The sequence below is a fragment of the Salvia splendens genome, chromosome 11, assembly GCF_004379255.2.
Source record: "Salvia splendens isolate huo1 chromosome 11, SspV2, whole genome shotgun sequence".
Taxonomy (NCBI): Eukaryota; Viridiplantae; Streptophyta; class Magnoliopsida; order Lamiales; family Lamiaceae; genus Salvia; species Salvia splendens.
In genome coordinates, this window is record NC_056042.1 from 24313761 (window position 1) to 24335657 (window position 21897).

At 37.5% G+C, this 21897-nt stretch overlaps 1 protein-coding gene across 2 annotated transcripts; it reads left to right on the forward strand.

Moving 5' to 3' along the window:
• The first annotated feature begins 17946 nt into the window (after window positions 1–17946).
• Window positions 17947–21489, forward strand: LOC121753686 (beta-1,3-galactosyltransferase 7-like). Of its 2 annotated transcripts, none has more exons than XM_042148925.1 (11): window positions 17947–18184; window positions 18285–18384; window positions 18574–18635; window positions 18709–18902; window positions 18965–19028; window positions 19489–19561; window positions 19643–19763; window positions 19854–19941; window positions 20028–20153; window positions 20467–20576; window positions 20882–21489. In XM_042148925.1, exons 1-11 carry the CDS (start codon window positions 18096–18098, stop codon window positions 21028–21030), a joined length of 1176 nt encoding a protein of 391 aa, XP_042004859.1. In that variant the 5' UTR covers window positions 17947–18095; the 3' UTR covers window positions 21031–21489. The 2 variants fall into 2 exon arrangements, with proteins under 2 accessions (XP_042004859.1, XP_042004860.1); XM_042148926.1 differs by having other exon boundaries at window positions 17961–18165.
• The last annotated feature ends 408 nt before the right edge of the window (window positions 21490–21897 follow it).

Below are 21897 nucleotides of genomic sequence, written 5' to 3' on the forward strand. Positions count from 1 at the left end.
AGGATTATAATTAAAGGAAGTATATGATTTAGAAGTTCTAAAATAATCCAGTGTTTAATGATTTGTGTTGTACTATTAAAGGCGATTCAATACCTAACACTTTACTACTCAAATTATTTGTTGTTTCGAACTGGCTAATAAACTAAACTCCAATTAAAGTTTGTTTTAATTAGTCAAGTGAAAGCTCAAGCATGAACATTAGACCATCCACAATGGTGGCGGAAGAGTCGGCGTCCGTCCGCGCCGCTGGCACGGTGGTGTCTCGCCCCCGCTGTGCTCGCGCCAGCGAGCAGGACGCGTGGAGTTGGGCGATTGGGCAACGGCATAATCATTGCCTTTAAATGTTTTTTTATTTAAAATCGATTTTTAATTAAAAAAACCGATAAAAATTAAAAAAAAATTCACTTTCCAAAAAAAATATATCCGTTTATTACCGTTTTTTACACCTTTTTAATTTTTAATATTAGCCAATAATTATGCAATTTTTAATTTTTAGGAGTTTAATTATGTAATTTTTAATTTTTAGTATTTTAATTATGTAATTTTTAATTTTTAGGATTTTAATTATGTCTTTTTTATTTTATTTGTAATTTGTAATATTTATTGTGGTTTTTTAATGAATTTTAGTATTATGGAAATATTTTTGTTTAATTGAATTTTAAATTAATTGTGTTCGTCCTTGCGGAAGAGCATAGCTGTGGGTGTTGTGCTCTTGTCAGAGAGTGGGCAGAAAAAGTGGGGCCGGACCCACAACCGTGCCGCTGGCAAGAGCACGGTTGTGGATGCTCTTATAGGCTCATTTATCTTTTAGGGGCCGTTTGGTACCCCACCCATACCATACAGTACTCGACTCATTGATCGATTGCTCCGTTAGTCGAACATGGCGGCCAATCCTTCAATAGTACTAATACTGATCATTTTGGCTAGCTTTGCTTTTCAGGTGAAAGTGTTGCAATAGCTTCTCTGATTTGGAAAGTTAACCTTTATAACAATGCGATTTCCTCAGGCTATGAAGATGGGATATCATATGGCCGTATTCTTGTTTTGATTTCTTGTTTTTTTTTTTATTTTTGCTTCATTGGTTCAATTTTGATTTAAGAATATTTATATTATTGTGTGATTTATATGTCTATAACGAATTAGAATTCAACTGTAAATTGCTCTCTCTTACCTCATTATTCGGTATATGTAAGTTCACACTAGAGAAATACCAGCATTCAATAGTACATTAAAAAGACGATTTCTAGCCATTAGATTTGAGACTGAATGGTTCAGAGTTGGCTACATTCGTAACCTATGAATATCAGTTCAATTATCAACGAGTATCTACAAAAGATTATGTAAAAACAACATTGACGATTTTATGTACTCCAAGTGATATTTTTCAGTTTTGTTTTGGGATTTGTTTCCCACTACGCTTGATTCTAATCAAATTCACGCTCACTCGATCTCTTGTTAGTCTCTTTTTCTCCTATCTCTCTCTTGTTCGTCTATCTCACATAATCCCTAGTTCTTCGACAATATGTGGCAAACCTAGGTCGATGTGGATTTTGCACTAGAATTTCTCCATATGTCGGTTAATTTATATCTTTTGTTAATTTTGATAATGAATCTTTTCATATTCTAATTCCCTCAGTAATTACCAAGAGTTTTCTACAGTTGATAATTCAACTTTTTTTTTTGTAGTATATGATCCGGCTCGAGACTCTTGGCCTTAAAAATTAATCACTTTATCAGTGGCACAACACATGCCCATATAATTTCGAGTAGGAAAATATTTTTTTGACACAATAACTATATAAAATAATAACTTTACTTTTTATCGAGGATAATTACTCCTATAATTTATGTTTTGTCCAAAAAATCATAATACTATGTTGAAGGGATATAAAAGCGTTTCTACCTCTCTATCTCTCTTTTCTCTAAAAACCTTACAACATTATACTTCCTTTCTATAGTAGTGGAGTCATTTTTCAATTTTGATATATTCCATAGTAGTAGAGTCATTTTTATTTTTAATAAAAGTCAACGCATTTCTTCTCACTTACTTTAATCTCTCTTCATTTACTAACTCACATAACACAATTTTTTCTTAATCTCCATACCAGAAAAAAATGCTTTCACTACTATGGAACAAAGTCAGTACTATTTTCTATGTCCCAATCGTTGCATTCTCATATTGCAACTTAAAAATTTGCCCTTTTATTTATCTACTCGTTCTTGTCCTATTTTAAATTTTTTGTATCACACTCAGAATCATCCGTCATTTTTATTTTTGAATGAAATTCCAGAGTACATCACCATTCTTTCGAAAAAGAAAATTTTTGTGTGGTTTATATACTTTGAATTATGTTCGGCTTTAGCATGGTAAAAGAATGGAGAGATTTTGATGGGATGAGGGAGGATGGGAGATGAATGAGAGATATGAGGAAGTAGCTAGGTTGGGAGAAAAAAAAAGAGTAGATTACAATACAAATAAATATCTAAACATAAAATACTAGTAATACAATTTTTAATTAATAAAAATAAAAAATGAATTACATATTAATTCTCATTATGACAATCTAATTAAATCACATACTCTTCATGAAGAAAGGACACATTGAGTAAGTTCTGTTAAGCAATAAAAGAAATTTAACATCAACACCACTTTGATAATTGAACAAATTCCTAAACCAACATATATATAGGCGAAATTATAGCATCTGAATTAGTAACTGTATCTTGTGAGTGATAAAAAATTAAACAGAAAAGAAAATGAATAATGTGGATTGATGTAGAGAATTAAAATGGTGGAAAAGAGGAGGGGAGTGATGATCAGTGTTTATGTGGAATCGAAAATTCTCCGATCTCATCACAAAATCCATCGGAACAACAGTTTCCGACGTGATCGACGTGCACAACTCCTCTCATATACCCACAGTGCCCAAGCAAAACCCTTTCACAATCTCACCCCTAAATCAAAGGTATTCATTATGCTAATTTATTTCAAAATAGAATTATTAATTCTCATGTTTTTTTAGTTTAAGTTTGCTATTGCACAGAAGCGGAGATTCAGAGACAGGATAAGAAGATTGTTTTGTGGATTCTCTAGGGTGAAGAAGAGCCTATGGAAGTATGAATCAATTGAGGGTGAAGCCAAATGGAGCTATGGAAGAATAGATACATTTCATCTTTGTGTAAGTAATTTTTTATACAAAATGAACCTAAGATTATAGAACAAAATCTTGACTTATCTAATTTTGCGCAGAAGAAATTGAAGTGCTTGTTAAAGAAAATATGTGGGGCTTGGAAATGCAACAATGGGATTGCGACCACTGATTGTATTTAAATTGATGGACTTTTGAAGAATGAGTTTATTGCCAAAGGGAAACCGACATCGGCGACATGACAATCAACTTATCTATGTGTACATGTCGGAATTCGATTTGTTGAAAAAACCACAAACTACAAACCTTTGAAATTATAAATTTGTTTTGGCATGCTATGTAAAAGTTGATGGTTGTTTTACACAACTTGTAAAGTTCAAGATAAGTGCCAGATTTAGCGCTAAGTTCATAGTTTTCCTGCCAAATAAACGTCGTTGTTTTGACATCACATAGTATGCCACATAGGATTAAATGTAACTTTGCATGTTGATTCTAACGATTTTTAGAGTAACGCTCCGTGAAAAATTGACATGTTACATGAAATTTATGATTTTTTGACCAATTATAAAGTTTGAGAAAATACCATTTTTATCCAAAATTTTTGATTCATCCAACCAATTACACTTATATTAATATACTCATAATTCATGAACGAATTCAAAAATATAAAAACTAACAAATTTGTAACACATATGTTATACTAATTTAATTATTTAAAAGTAAATTTATTAAGTAAATAATATTACCAGTTACTGAAAATTCTAGAAAATAAGTAGTACTACTATATTTTATCCAAAATATATTTATATTTTTAGAAATAAAATTATATTCATTCCAATCATAATCAATAGTCATATTATTCATTTTTAACACATATGAGTTATGACATGACATCCACCACAAAGACCAAGGAGAGTATAATGTTTAAATTGATTAAGAAAGTCCATTTTGGGTTAAATTAGGAGGGGTAAAACCTTGATAGGTTTTAGTATATAAACTTCAACATGACCCGATAGTGAACGAGTTCAACATGCTTTGGGAGTAAATAAAATACACAAAAAGAAAAACTGCAAGAAATCAGGCCAAGCGAAGCAAAGAAAATGGGGTAAAAATGAGGAGCAAGAGGTATTTCGGTGTAGACAAACCCTGAGCATGACGTAACAGATTACAAGCCTCAAAATGTCCGAGTATGACGTAACAGATTACCTGCGATCTCTTGACCTCCTCGCTTGGCTCGAAAACAATAACCCGGCCGTGCAATCTGGGAGATGTTACGGCCAGTCCAGTCCAGTCCTTGTTGAGGCAAGTCTGATCATGTAACCCTTATCAAGAGCAAACGGGGAGTCACTCCACCCACCACCGTGACTTGGAAACGTGTTCTCAAATAGCACATCATCATTGTAGTTCCCCTCTATCACGTAGTCACCGAGGACCACTGCCCCAGGCGTACTAGCTCTGCTCTGATTGTGCTCAAGATCTCTCCAGCCTTTTCCATTTCGAGGGCACACCTTTACGTGTTTCTTCATCTCCTTGTAGGTCCCAACAAACGAGCAATCCTCTTGCGCGCAGGCTCGTTTTGTGGAATTAACGAAATCCAACACTTGCCAAGATTGTGTGTTAAGGTTTGAGGCCTTACTGTACTGTTGAAGGCAACCCTTTTGATACGAGGAACAGAGCAGGAGGACCGCATTGTGAGGAGACTCTAAGAGCATCCATAATGGGACGCTCTATGCTCCGCCACATCAGCATTCTATCCTCCTACCCTTCCACCTGCAGTGGGACGCCTTAGGCCATCCACAATAGGAATAGCCCAGCAATAGCCCAACTATAGCCTAGCCACAAACTCCTCATGCCACATCATCAACACTAAAAATCCTCATGCCACATCATCAAAACAACCAAATAGCCTAGTCATAGCCTAGCCACATCACTCAAAATTATATAAAACAAATAATTAACAATCACACAAAATACGGAATATACGAGAAAATTTAATAATATTATTACAAATTTAAAAAGTACATTAATTAAAAAAATACATAATTAAAAAAAAAGTACATTAATTAAAAAAAAGTACATTAATTAAAAAAAGTACATTAATTAAAAAAATTACATAATTAAAAAAACTAACGCCGTGCAGTCCTCCGCGCCTATAACTCTTCAATTAAATCCGTTTGGAGTCGAATATGAGCCTCCGTTTGGCGCATGTCGGCATGTGATTAGAGGCGACCGGCTTCATCGTGAGGTACCCCACTCCGTACGTTGGGGGGCCGCCACGCCGTGGCTTGGACCGGCTTCATTATCGTCGTTGGTCCAACTAGTCAGTTGTACACCTTCATCTTCGATAATCATGTTGTGCATGATAATACAGACGTACATTATATCAACAATGCAGTCGACATGCCACAAACGCGTTGGACCCCTAACTGCCGCCCATCGAGACTGGAGCACACCAAATGCGCGCTTCACGTCCTTGCACGCCGACTCATGCCGTGCCGCAAAGTAGGCCTTCCTCTCATCTGATGCGCATCGGATCGTCTTCACAAAGACGGGCCACCTAGGGTATATCCCATCCGCCAAGTAGTAGCTCATTGAAGGGGCTGGCAGCGGAAGCGTGCAGACAAAACGGATCACATGAATTTGATCTATTTAGCAGATTATTTAGACAAAATCTATTCGCGTAATTATCACATGTATCATGCTCATAACTTGAATTAAACATGCTTTAGCACATAAAATTCCTAAAACATGCTTACTACGGAATTAGCCAATTTACCTCGTTGATTCAATCAAGAATCGATGATGGCTTGCTCCGTCTCCACGTGAAGATCTTCAATACAAGACCTCGGATCTTCTGACTGGTGTCCCGGACTATACGATGATATTTGTGTGGGCAAATCTCACCAAAGTACTAGGACTCGAATAATGGAAGACAGAACTCATCTCACGGAGGGAGCACAATTTTTGAAAATTCTCTCAGGGGGGGGACGAAATTTTTTTTGCAATTAATTGTTCTGTTTTCTGTCTCCTTTATTCTCCTATTTATATAAGTCACATATTGGGCCCAGTCAGGGATCTAAGGAAGAATCTGGAACAGGCCTCACCCAATTAGCTTTTTACTAATTAAATTGAACCCACAATTTAATATAAGCTTATATTGGAATATTACGAGCAGCCACTACAGAAGTAATATTGCACTGCCTTCCAAATCCGAAATTACAAGTATTCCGGGTTTCCTTTAATTGTATTTGATTTATTTTCCGAGCTTAAGATGGAAACATCCATTAATTAATTAATGTCTGCTATAGACTTAATTAATTAACATATTTCGAATTCCAAGAGTGGACTTAGCAAGAAACTCTTATTTATTATTCATAGAGTAATCAAACTCCAACTAGCTAGGTTCCGAATAATAAAACCTCGTTTCGAGCTCCTCTTGTGGATGTTATCAAACGAGACTCTCCTCGCGCACGTTTCAACATAATAGGAATCCTAGCACCTCTAGATAATGATCACCACTACCCAATATACCTGGATCGTTGGGTTACGAAAAACCCGCACCTTTGGTAAGTCAAAGTAGTGGATACTCAATATCGTATGCTCAATGCTAACGTACATTGATTAAGAAATTAATTATCAAGACCTCGTCTTTCAGTAGATAGCATAAAGACTCGTCTTGCTGTTAGATCCATTCAGTGCTATACCACACCAACGTCATCTTATTTCAATAAGGTTTAGAAATAATCGGACTGACATTGCAACCTTTCGCGATAGGTAGTCTAGGCCTATCTAGGTTGTGAAATTCTTATTTTTCTTTGTTTAGAACTGACCGTGTTACCTTAAATTGGACGACGCCCACAACCGGTCTACTAAAACAAAGACTTAGACTTTGTTACGTTTGCTCATACATTTAAATATGCAATAAACAACCATTAAATGTAAAACATAATAACATTATGACAAAAATAACCATTTATTGGAAAATAACCATTAGAGTTTTACAGTATCCAATCACTCGAAAGGTAATTTCTAGTATACAAAACCCTAACAATCTCCCACTTATACTCAAAACAGCTTTCGAGTATACAAAATGGTAGTGCACACGTCTTAAATATCTCCCACTTATACTGAAAGCGAGTTGAGGTCTTGAATGAGTCGAACTCCCATCCCTTCAACGTGGCACTCGAACGGTTTTACCGCCAAAGCCTTTGTAAAAGGATCTGCCAGGTTGTTCTCTGACGCAATCTTGACCACTTTTATGTCTCCTCTCTGCACTATATCTCTAATGATATGATACTTCCGCTCTATGTGTTTGCTCGCTTTGTGAGCTCTAGGTTCTTTCGAGTTTGCCACAGCACCAGAATTGTCACAATAAATGGTGATGCTCTTGGGCAGATTCGAAACCACACCTAAATCCATAAGGAAGTTCTTGAGCCATACAACCTCTTTTGCAGCCTCCGAAGCGGCCACATACTCGGCTTCCATGGTCGAGTCCACGATGCATTTCTGCTTCACACTCTTCCAAATTACGGCTCCACCTCCTAAGGTGAACACATATCCTGAAGTAGATTTTCTCGAGTCCTGATCAGCTTGAAAGTCTGAGTCAGTATATCCCAAAGGACAGAGCTCGGCTGCATTGTAAACTAGAGCATAGTCCTTAGTCCGTTTAAGGTACTTGAGTATGTTCTTTACGGCAGTCCAATGTCCTTGGCCCGGATTCGACTGATATATTGCCACCATGCCAACAGCAAAGCAAATATCTGGTCTAGTACAAAGCATATCATACATGAGACTTCCAACTGCCGAAGCATATGGAATCCTTCTCATTGCTTGTATCTCAGACGACGTTTTAGGGCACATCTCTTAAGATAAATGGATGCCATGTCTAAAAGGTAAGAAACCTTTCTTGGCGTCCTGCATGCTAAAACGACTAAGTACTGTTTCGATTTAAGATTCTTGAGATAAGCACAACATCTTCTTCTCTCGATTCCGAAGAACCTTGATCCCGAGGATGTGTCCCGCGTCTCCCATATCCTTCATCTCGAACTGGTTTGATAACCATGTTCGAACTGATGACAACATTTTTTTATTGTTTCCAATTAGAAGAATGTCATCTACATATAAAACTAAGAACACCACATTCCCCTTATCAACTTTCTTATACACGCAGCTTTCACTTGGGCACTTTTCGAATCCAAACTTGCAAACAGTTTGATCGAAACATTGGTTCCACGATCTGGATGCTTGCTTGAGGCCATAAATGACCTTCTTAAGCTTCCAAACCATGTGTTCTTTGCCCTTTATGGCATATCCTTCGGGTTGTTCCATGTAGATGGTCTCCTCAAGACTGCCGTTTAGAAATGCAGTCTTAACGTCCATCTGCCATGCATCCCAATCCATATAAGCTGCAATAGACAACAGTATCCGGATCGATTTGAGCATGGCCACTGGGGAGAAGGTCTCATCATAATCGATGCCTTCCTTTTGGGTATACCCCTTGGCCACTAGTCTTGCTTTTAAGACTTTAACTCGTCCATCGGGTTCACGTTTACGTTTATATATCCACTTGCTCCCAATGGCAGTACAACCTTCGGGTAGGACGGACAAATCGTAGACGTCTTTGTCTATCATAGATTGTAGTTCCGAATCCATTGCTTTTACCCATTCGCAATGATCGATATCTGCCTGCGCCTCCGCAAAGTTCCAGGGATCTAATACATTGCTGTCCGAGGAGTGATCCATAGATTCTCCCAAACCAATGTATCTGTTGGGCTCATGTGAGACCCTCCCACTGCGGCGCGACACTACAATATTTTGAGTAGAAGTTGAAGTTTCGGGAATTGTTTGTACACTTGGTACTTGTTCTTGGTTAATGGAACTTGTGACTGAAGTTAGCTCATCAAAAGCCACTTCACTGTTGGGTTTATGATTCATTACATAGTCTTCCTCTAAGAATGTCGCGTGAGTGCTCACAATGACTTTCTTATCTCGGAGACTAAAGAATTCATAACCTTTCATTCCTTTGGGGTATCCTATAAACAAACATACCTCCGTCCTAGATCCTAGCTTAGTTGGATCCTTTTCCAATACATGAGCCGGGCAACCCCAAATCTTGAGATGTGCTAGATTGGGCTTACGCCCAGTCCACAACTCATATGGAGTTTTAGGTACGGATTTTGATGGTAAATTGTCTAAAATGTGACTTGCGGAAAGCAAGGCATGTCCCCAAAATGAAATAGGCAGACGTGCATAACTCATCATCGATCGAACCATGTTTAATAAGGTCATGTTCCTTCTTTCAGCCACGCCGTTCTGCTGGGGCGTGCCCGGCGCAGTCAGTTGGGATTGGATTCCCACTTCCGATAAGTAGTCCAAAAATTCGGCACTGAGGTATTCGCCTCCACGATCTGATCGTAGGCATTTGATATTCTTCCCATGATACTTCTCCACAAGAGTCTTAAAGTCTTTAAACTTGTCAAAAGACTTTGACTTGTGACGCATCAAGTAGACATATCCAATTTTCGAGAAGTCATCAATAAATGTGATGAAGTATCGAAAACCACCTCTTGCCTCAATTGACATTGGTCCACATACATCGGAATGAACGAGCTCAAGTACTTCCTTGGACCTATTGCCCTTAGCCTTAAAAGGCCTCTTGGTCATCTTGCCTTCTAAGCATGACTCACACTTATGAAAAGGTTCCTCCTCTAGACCTTTGATAAGATCTTGTTGAACAAGAGAATGGATCCTCCTTTCATTGGCATGACCAAGTCTAAGGTGCCACAAGTACGTTTCGTTCATTGAATTTGAAGGTTCTTTTCATTTCTTTGAAATTTTCGATGTTGTATTGAGTTCTGATTTGCGATTATTAAACTGTGTAGAAGTGATTGTGTACAGATTGTTTTCCATGATACCACGACAGATATAAGAACCATCTTTCTTAATAACGCAGTTGTCATTAAAAGAAATCGAATATCCATCATAAACCAATTTAGAAACTGAAATTAAATTTCTTCTAAAAGAAGGTATCAACAAAACATTCTTCAAAATCAAAAATCTTTGTTACGTTTGCTCATACATTTAAATATGCAATAAACAACCATTAAATGTAAAACATAACAACATTATGACAAAAATAATCTGTTGCATTTATTGAAAAATAACCATTAGAGTTTTACAGTATCCAATCACTCGAAAGGTGATTTCTAGTATACAAAACCCTAACACTCATATCATGCTGGTTGCCGTTGGCGACAAAACTGATGGCCGGACCGACACCTTGGCACTGCTTGTTGAAAAGTGGCGACGAGTTGAGGACGTTGAGGTCGTTGTTCGAACCGGCTATCCCAAAATACGCATGCCAAATCCGCAGCCGATAATTAGCTACGGCCTCGAGGATCATCATGGGATTCTTTCCCTTGTAGCCGGTCGTGTAGAACCCCTTCCAGGAAGCGGGACAGTTCTTCCACTCCCAATGCATACAATCTATGCTGCCTAACATCCCCGGGAACCTATGCTGTTCCCCGTGCAACCGCAAAAGATCCTGGCAGTCTTCGGGGGTAGGGCTTCGAAGGTACTAATCACTGAATATTTCAATCACGTCCAGAGAAAAATACTTCATACATTCAAGGGCAGTCGACTCACCGATGTGGAGGTACTGTCCCACATGTCTGCCGCGCCGCCGTAGGCCAATTGCCGGATTGCCGCAGTGCACTTTTGAATAGCTGTGTGGGCGGGTCTGCCAGCCGCATCGTGCCTGAAGTGGAAATACAGATATCGATGCTCCAAAGCGTTAACAATACGCATAAACAGGGCCCTGCTCATCCTAAAACGGTGCCTGAAATGGTTGGCGTTGAACCGCGGCTCCTGTGCGAAGTAGTCTTCGTATAGGCGCTGATGTGCAGCTACGTGATCACGATCAATCACTTCTCGGCGGTGGACCACTGGGCGAGGTCGAGGTACCGCCGGCTGCAAGGCCCTCTGCATCCATCGATTAATCTCACGGTTCGTATAGGCCTCTAGCGCTTCGTTCATTATACGATCGTACTCCTCAGCATCCCCACCACTACTACAACCGGCGTTACTCATTTCTCGGTGTTGATCTTGTACAGAAATTAAGATAGAGAGAGTACTCGTTAAAACAAGTGGTGCGAATGAAAATGACGTGCAAACCGCGTATATATAGTGTTTCAAAAATAAAAAAATAAAAAAAAAAATAAAAAATTCCGCTCGGCGGTGCGCTAGGCGATCCGAGCGCTGCAATAGTGCCGAGCGGATCGCCCAGCACACCGCCTAGCGCCGCGAAACCGCCGAGCGCTCGGCGGTTTTTAATTCCGAAATCTGCTGGTCGGTTGCAATGGACCGCCTAGCGCCGGCGCTCGGCTAGGCGGTGCGCTAGACGCCATTGCGGATGGCCTTATAGTTTTCACTACTATTTTGTTAATTAATTTTTTATGTATTCAAATATGTCATGCAAAATTATAAAAAAACACTAAGCAAATCCTACATTACTAATTTAAAAAAAATTACAAGAGTTAGAAATAAAAAACAAGTTCACTAAATCCTACATTACTAATCCTTCATTCTCAGCTTGCGGCGCAGATCATCGATCATCCACTTGGGGTATTCGGCTTTCCCCGGGTCCTCGCACTGCATGAGGGCGTGGTGCGTGTCCAACAACGTCCTCCGGTTGGCGGCCGCCACCAACTCCGCGTAGGCATGTCCCTCAGCCGAAAGTCGGGGCCGGGGTTGGGGTCGGGTCCGGGGCCGCGGCTTGTGAGGATGTCTCCTTCGCCTTGCCGCTGTCCTTGTCAGCCTTGATGCCAATGGGACGCCGGAAGGACATCGGTGTGCCGGAACTCTCATCCTCGTACATCGGCTAGTTGAGGTCCATCAGAGGTGCGCTGCTGTCGCTGCTCGTATAATCACCGGCGGCGGTGTTCTTCATCCTCTTCGCCGCAGCCGATAGGGGCATAATCCCTCCTTGGAACTTCTGCTTATCCTTCAAGAGGAGCCAGGAGTTGTAATGCTTGAAATCGCCGTACAATGAAATGTATGACGCAAGCGCTTTATCGCGCACATCAGTCAAACTCTCGCCGCTGCCCTGCTCCCTCAAGGACTTCTCGTACTCCGCCGAGAACAAATTGACCTGCTTCTTCACCTGATCCTAGTGCTTGCGGAGCTACTCCCTATGGCGCTTGTAGGCGGCCGCTGGCTTGGCCTCGTTGTAGCGATCAGCGATGCGCTCCCACTACGCGATTTGCTTTTGGTTGTTGGCAAACACCGGGTCCTCCGACATATCAATCCAACACCTAACCAAGACGATGGTTTCATCCGGGTTGTAGTTCGTCCTCCCAGGGGCGAACTCTTCATTCTTCTCCGGAGGCGGCAACTTCTGGTCCCTTTGCCTGTTCCACTTCTTCTTGGTGGCGGAGCCCGAGGCAGAGGAGGCGGCGCGGCGGGGTGGGGCGTGGGCACGGGTGGGAGACGACTCCATGTCTGACAGCCCGTACGAATCCGTACTGAAATCGGGATCGTACTGGGTGTTGGAGTCAAAGGGCCGGTATTCATCAGGGGTCTGTACCCAACCATCGTGCACCACCACTGAACATCGGACTATTCGGACTTGGGTAATCACCGGGATTCATTTTTAGTGTATGAAAGAGTGAGAATGGAAGAGTGGAGTGAATGGAAGAGTGAAGTTGTGGTGTATATATATAATAAATTTTGAAGAATTAAAAAAAATAAAAAGGGAAAACACGTTGCATCGGCCGCGTGACCCGCAGTGGGGCAGACGATACCGTGGACGATGCGTGGTCGAAGCCCTATCGTCCGCGGACAAAGCATAGGGCCGGACGATGGATGTGCCATTGTCCGCATGGCTACAATGGCGGATGATAGTCAGCCCGATGCATCGGACGGACTATCGTCCGCCCCACTGTAGATGCCCTAAGCAGATGGAGCATACAACACTGTCCCACTCTTTCATTTCTCGAGTGCGTGTTCCCGCAAGCCTGCTTACACCGAGATGATAACTTATGCAGGGTAGTGCCATGGCGGTTTGTTTGTGTCTTCTTGGATTTTTCCATGCAAACAATTTGCCTGACCACCAATAAATATAATTATATCTTTGTTTATCACAAATAAAACTAGACCTGTTGAGCCATGATTTTCCTTGTTTTGGTATTACCTAATTGCACTGTTAACTATTGATGAGTGATTTGTAGGTAACTCGCAATAACAAGACCATGAAAGAGGTGGTATCCCCTCAGCAGCAACCATATGTACTAGAAGTATTCATAAATTTGAAGGAGGGAAAAAATCCATAAAATAAAATAATCTATTTTGAAGATGCGCATTTTGAAATTTACCTAAATCTTGTTGGAAGGATTCGATGGAGGTGTGTTACGGACTCAATTCTCACTTCGATTGTGAGACTAGTTTTTTGGATTGAGTTCTCCTCTTTGGTATGTATCGTCTAGTACCTTTTAAATAGTGAGGGGGATAGAGTTTCTTCCATCAAACCTGTTTCAGAAATGGCATTCATTGTGACGACATTTTGCTGTCACAGTGTCACCCCATTTTCATTTCAAATTGTATTCGGATACGTGTGGATTTTTTCTATATAGGGCCCGTTTGAGTGGCTAGAAAAAGAGTGGCAATTTTTGTTTTTGATCGAAAACAAAATCTTATGAAGCCAGTTTTTGCATGATTCTGCGATTAGAAGTAAAAATAAGGCTAGGAGTAGATGGTAGTGACAAGTTACAATTCCTGAAAATGTGAGTTTTTCATTAATTGATAAGATATCTTTGAATTAGAAAAATTAAAGAGATAATGTTCTTTGCAGCCAAACAAGTTACTTTTCCAACATGGGTACAAAAGACATTGGATAATCTAATCGACTCAAATATCCCACATGTCAATGTATAGATTAGAAAAGCAGTTTGCATTCGTTAATTAAATATTTGTTGCCCCATACTCACTGAAAAATTAGATCTTACAATAAAAATATACTACTAGTCTACTACAAAATGCAATCAATCCAACTTACTCCTTCCCTTCCGTCTATCATTAAATGTCTCATTTTTCATTTTTCGTCCCTCCACCAATAAATGTCCCATTTCACTTTTACTATATTTGGTAGGTGGACCCCTCATTCTACTAATATTTTATTATAAAACTAATACAGAGTATATAAAAGTAGGACTCACATTCCACTAATTTTTTCTATCAACATTTCTTTACAAAGTCAAACAATTTCTTAAAACTCGAGCCGATCAAATATGAGACATTTATTTATGTACGGAGGGAGTATTACTTTTTTGATCAAATCATCCATCCAAATATTTCTAACTATACACAAGGCCAACGACATTATTACGAAAAATCAAATGACCCCCTTTCAAACGTTTAATTCAAATGTCAATAACTCACCACGAAATAAAGCTCAGATAGATGATTAGTTTTTTGTTACGAAAAATTTACATCACGAGTGCATATATATTATGTACTCCACTAGTAATATTTCTATACATTACCCATTACTTATATAGTAAAAGTATTAAAAGAATCATTAAGATTTCCTTATTTTCCATATTACGAAAATAAATTTTTTAACTTAAACAATCAGTTTTCATATATCTTAAAATATATTTTAATATTATTGTACCTAAGAGTTTCAACTTTCAACCTAAGGTCATGTCTTTGGGATAATCTTCGATAATTAGGATTTTCCAAAAGACAAAAATGTAACCAGCTTGCTAAAGGCTAAGTAATTATGTTAACTACAATATTAAAACTATAAAAAAAATTATGTTGGGTTGATGGGCTTCACTCCTCCTGGAAAATGTTAATAATTTCATGCATTCAAATTTCTTATGCCTAAAAATGTCATTTACAACAAACAACTTTACCTTTGGAAATTTTCATTGGTAAATCCTATTTTTTCCTTGGCTTATAGTGTTACCGATGGAAAATGTTCGTCAGTAACTTTTTTGAGCAACAAACTACGATAATTATGTCGGTAACACTGTTTACCATCGGTAATTATCAAGGGATTTCCTAACATCGGTGATTCATCGGTAAACCATCCTTTTTCAGTGTATATACAGTTAATTATAAGCTCACATAACAATCATCAAAAAAAGAGAATGAGAACCAATCAACAGATTTTTCTGCAAGATGATATAAAGGTCATATTAGATAAAACTAGAGAAGAAATTATGTTGTAGAACTGACAACTTTCGACATGATACAAAAAGCCTGATGCAAACACGCATAAAATTAATGGGTCAAGCCTTATTGAGTTTGTGTCCTATTGGGTTGGCCCATTAGAAACCCGATAATTTTAGGTTGAGTTCGGGTTCGAGTGACCCATTAAAAATAGTATTTTATATTCTGTTGATAAATATACTATTATGTTTTAGTTTTATTCTCTAGGTCGGTGTAAATCAGGTTTAAATTATGTAAATCAGGTGTAAAAGTCAGGTTTAATTATATAATATCATGTTTTATCAAATAACTTTTAACTTATTGATATAGATGTTAAAGAAAATTAATATACTCCATTTTGTATTGTAGATTGATATGCTTTAATATGTTGGATGATGTTGATTTCATTTTTCAGGTGTAAAAAGACAATGATATTTTGATAAGAAAAAAGTTTTGGAGACATAATGTCTAAGACATAATGAGGTTAAAGTAGTCATTTTAGATTGTTTTATATTTTTATTTAACTTTACAATTTGTATATGTACATTCTTGTCCTTATATGAAAAAAACGTTCAATTCTTCTAATTTAGGTGAATGAGATTAGCTAAGATCCCTATAATTATGGCATACTCCTAACATTTCTTTAATTACATTTAGTTACAACAAATCTCTATTTCACAATTCTATTATTTGAAACTTGATTGTGATTGTAATTCGCAAATAATGATAACTTAATTAATTAATTATTTGGTTTAATATTATTAATAAAACCTATCCTAATGTTAAGAGATATAAAATACAAACTAATAAAACATTTAATAATATAAGTTAATTGAAGATATACCATGCAAATAATTAATAAAGACATGCATGAACTTTTTTTTCATCAAATAATTAATTTATCGAAATATATCTTTCAAAATTAATCTTATCATATTTACATTTACAATGTGTTACACTATATACGTTATATAAATTGACTTTAGAGTTTTCATAATTTAATTAGAAAATTCATCACATCTCATCCTCTATATTTCATATTGCTTAGTAATAAAATAAGTATGAAACTAATTAAAAATAAATAAATGTACTATTTAAATTTTAGAGATATAATACTTTAAATAATTTTCATAATTATAATATCTTAGTGGTTTTAACTATAAAATAAGTTATACTCCCTATTTGATTTTTTTATCACTGACCCGAAAAATAGCATATTTTTTTGTCTCGTACGAATTACAATGCACATTTGATCAATTCCCATTGTATTGTTTTTTCCCAAACTAAAATTCCCTATGAAAATTAAAATACATATCTTATCAATCCCCTTATGCAGTTTATAAAACAGTTTTTAATAAATAATATTTTTCATACTAACTTTTATTTATAAAAATAGTAATAAATTATATTTGTAAGAACAATCATTTTTAATTTTATATTTTAAAAATATATGATTATTTCTGTAAAATTACGAAATATACTTTTAATGGTACTCTAATTAAAAGTATGAATACTCTAAGTAAGACTTTAAATACTCAATTTAAAATTATGAATACATTGAATGCAAGCATGATAAGCATGTGCCGATTAATTAAACTTCATAATCTAATATTTATGTTGCTAAAATAACAAGAGGGTAAATTAGTCACAATATAAAATATAATTATGTCAAGATAACATAAGGGTATTATGGCATAGAGACATTATGTCTCTAAATCCCTACTCTTTTGATAATAATCCTCTTTTTGCACAAAACTAAACGAAAAAAAATTGTTTCAGTAACATAAAATATAATCTAGATTCCTCGAATCTTGATATCCAAACAATAAAATTAATTTATATAGTTCTTATTTTAAATACAATTCTCATTTGTTCACAATTCATACCTTTTAATCCCATATTCTTCTAGACACTTAAAATCGAATATAGGCTACCCTACCCCAATAGGATAAGATGAATTCAGATAATTAGAATCAAATAGTTAATTAATTTGACTAGAGCTGTGAAAATATACCGAAATACCGCACCGAAAAAACACCGAAAATACCGAATTTTTGGTATACCGTACTTTTCGGTACGGTATCATACCGTACCGACAGTTTTAGGTACGGTAAAGGTATGCATTTTATATATACCGCATCATACCGCAATTGCGGTATATACCGCAAATAACACGGTATACCGCAATTGCGATATATACCGGAAATCACGGTATACCGCGATATACTGCATATTGCGGTATACCGAAATCACGGTACGGTATACCGACAAAAGCGGTACTGTAACGATATCTAAATTTTGATATACCGACTTTTCGGTATACCGCAATTGCGGTATACCGACAAAAATAGTACAGTAAATGTATGGTTTTTGGTCATACCGCACGGTACGGTACGGTATGCGGTATGACCATTTCGGCGCGGTATACCGTACCGTTCCAACCCTAAATTTGACAAATCTTGCTACTACACTACCACTTGGAAACCCCCAATTAATTTCGGCCAAACATCCCAAGTTTCATTCACCAAGTCCAAAGTCTAAACCGGCGTCAACATTAACAATTCAAATATATTTATTCCACGTTACTATTCTCTTGTGATTTATTCCTGAATTTCCATCAACATTCTTCTCCATTTTCTCCCTCCTCCATCGGCGCACGTCTCTCCCACAATCTCTGAGTTTATTTATCCGGGAATTCAGTTCCAATCCTGTGTTTTCTCTCTTCTCCTTCTTGTGATGAAGAGTAAAACTGCCAAGGTTTCAGTGAAATGGATTCCTATTTTCTCCATTTCTTTCTTCTTCATCGGTATGCTCTTCACCAACAAGTACGTCTTTGCTGCCAGAAATCCTTACTTTCCTTTCCAATTTTTTTTTTTGAAAATTAGCTGTAACGGATTCTGTGTGTGTGATTTTGGTCGGGTGCAGATTTTGGGGTTCTTTGGAATCGAATAATCAGCTCATAACTCAGCAAAGAAGGGATCAAGAGCTGCAGATCGTCTCCGAGGATTGCAATACTAAGAAAAAGGTTCAATTTTCATATTCACTTTTTGATATTTTGGTGTAAAGATTCATTTTTTGGTATTAGATCAGCTAAAGTTATATCTAGCTGTTCACAATCTGATTGCTAAAGCTCTTTTGATTCAAATCTCCCCTTCTCTAGTTTTTTGTGAAATTATGCATTCAATTAATTGTATGAATTTATGTGCATCTGTAGAAGGAAGAAGATAAGGACAATGATGTGATGAAGGAGGTTTATAAAACACATGAAGCAATCCAGTGAGCCCCCTTCCCTAATATTACAAGTAATAGACCTAAGTGATGGTCAAATCTCAATGTGGGGTCGTTTCAGGGGATTAGACAAGTCGATTTCAATGCTCCATATGGAGCTATCTGCATCTAGAAGTGCGAGTAGAGGTGACGGCCTGATCCCAACTGCAAATCAACAGCCTGTCAGGAAGAAGGTCTTCATGGTCATTGGTATAAACACGGCCTTCAGTAGTCGAAAAAGGCGTGATTCTGTCCGTGAGACTTGGATGCCTCGAGGTAACAAGTCTGAAATTACTATATTCTTCAAGAAACTGGTCTGAGATTACTTGTGTTTTCAGGTGATAAACTTCGCAGGTTAGAAGAAGAGAAGGGGATTGTTGTGAGGTTTATGATTGGGCATAGGTATGCTGCTGCCAATTGTAAACTTGGAAACTTTTCCATTGGATTTTCTTTCTGTATATGCTTCCTTAAAATCATTGCAATATTTATAGAATTACCTATTGATTTCATTGCCTCAAGCTATTTCCTCTTCATTTAATTCTAACCTTGACCTTGTCGATGTGAAGTGAGGTTAAGAAATAAAGCCCATTGATTGCTATTCTTACCTAGGCTGTAATCCTAGATCACGGGTATCAAACAATTAAGTTATCTTTAAAGTTTTACTATGTTCGTTTGAATTGGTGACGTCACAAAAAATAGACACAGATTAGGCATTGTGAAGAGAGGGTATTGTTTCTAGTTGCTGAAGGAGATGAATGAAGTGCAATATTTAATATTCAATCATCTTTGTTTTTTCAAATGTGGGAAATTATAAAAGTTGAAATGAACTAACGGGGAATCTCTGTGTTTTTTATTGATCCAGTGCAACTTCTAATAGTATACTAGATAGAGCTCTCGACTCTGAAGAAGCTCAACATAAGGACTTCCTGAGGCTGGTAAAAACATTTTTGCCAGACACCCTCTTATTTTCTCTTCTTGCTCCTTGGAAACCTTCTTCACATCATAAAATATTGCAGGAGCATGTTGAAGGATATCATGAGTTGTCGGCAAAAACAAAATTTTTCTTTGTCACTGCGGTTGCAAAGTGGGATGCTGATTTTTATGTCAAGGTGGACGATGATGTTCATCTTAATTTGGGTAATTGCTACCTACCGTTCCTCATTTCAGATAGTTCCTTCAAAATCCTTATCTTGCATTTGTGTGCTCATTAAGCTTTCGATCCCACAGGTACATTTGCTGCAACTCTTGCTCGTCATCGGTCCAAACCCAGAGTCTACATCGGTTGTATGAAATCCGGACCTGTTCTAGCTCAGAAGTAATCTTTAAGACTCAATGAATTACTATTACCCTTTTTGTCTTTTAATTTAGGATACTTAATAAGTGGATATGTTCATTATTCAGGTCGGTTAAGTACCATGAGCCTGAGTACTGGAAATTTGGAGAAGAGGGAAATAAATACTTCCGGCATGCAACAGGGCAGATTTATGCCATTTCAAAGGATTTGGCAACATACATCTCGATTAACCAGTAAGAACCTCCTGCTACTGGTTTAACCTACTCACCTCTATTTCATTTCATGTGAGTTATCAACGAGTGTATGTTACAAAGTTAGAGTAACAAAACCTACATGTTTTGAAACGAAACTGTTCGTGTATACTCTTGATGAAGTTAAAAAGACCTAAAATAATTTGTTGTCTTCTGAAGTTGAAGTTTTTCGTTTTTTTTCTATATTTAGTTTATAGATGCCGTGATAAGCATATGAAGATGTGTGGTTTTGTAGTCGAGCTTTAATTTTGCTTTCGAACTATACAATACACTGAAAAAAAATTGCAATTTGTAGGCACATACTGCACAAGTATGCCAATGAAGATGTGTCACTTGGTTCTTGGTTTATCGGCCTTGAAGTCGAGCACATTGACGAGCGTAACATGTGTTGTGGTACTCCGCCAGGTATTGTTTTCTTTAACCTCTCCTCTACATCCGGTATGTGAGAGCTTAATTTGGTTCGGATCTTCCAAATTACATATTTTGTGATTTTAACTACATATAGTCAACCCTCATAAACAAAACTATAAGAAATTGGAATTGAAGAAAATAAATAAAAATGTAAGAAACTTCTAGTGGGATGCAAAAAAATTTGATAGAGGATTCTGTGTAATATCAGACGAAAAAAACTTCTCGACTAATAATGCCTCAAGACTTATATTGTATATACTCGAACTTCAGTCTTATTCTTTCGCATTGCCAATGTGCAGATTGTGAATGGAAAGCACAAGCAGGAAATGTGTGCATTGCCTCGTTTGACTGGAGCTGCAGTGGAATCTGCAAATCAGTAGAAAAGATCAAATTTGTCCACGAACGATGTGGTGAAGGAGAAGAGGCCCTTTGGCATGCTTTACTGTAGGATCTCTCAAAAGGAAAAAGAGAAGAAAAAAAATTGAAAAGGAAATATACGTAGACTGTACAAGGCCCGTAGCAATGCTGACTTGCTGAGGCAGACAAAGAAATATCAATACCATCACCACACAGCAAGATTCTATTTCCCAGTGAAGATATTTCTTTGAATATGTATAGACAAGGAGCAAATTTGAGTACAAGACGTTTCTCCTTACTGGATTCTGTTTTTCTTTTTTGAAATGGGAGGTGAAATACATGTATACATTGTTTAGAGACTCGAGAGGCACACGGTCTTCTTGTTGATTATTAATTTAGTAGGGTTACCGCCGGCTGTATTCGCCATCCCAGTTGGTTGATGTGGTGGTGGTGTTTTCACTCTATTTGTGGAAGCACCATGGTTGGAATTTTCTTGCTTTTATGGCTATAGTTTTGTTTAATGTAATTGGGGGTGTTACCTATTCATCTACGTTTCTTTCACGACATTTCCGGGGCCACGGATGGGCTTTGGATCCATCGTCCTGTCTCCGGACGAGTAAAAAATTGTCTTGACCTATTAGACCATCTCTGCTTCTAAATTCGAAAACTGAATTAATCTGCACATTCGAACAACTGTCTTGACCTGTTAGGCTGCGTCACGGTGGACTTGATCTCTGAGACTTTTGGTATCAGACATTATCACTCTACCACTAGATCTAACTCATTGATACGAGTGATCAACAATTTTGATTGTCCGAAAGGAGGTATATAATACATTAGTGAACGTCAAAGTAATTCCCAAAGTTGCCATAAGATATCATAGCCATGATAAATTTATTCATAGTTAGTGAAATTAATATCCTAGGAGATATCTTTTGCCTGATTTAATTTCAACTTT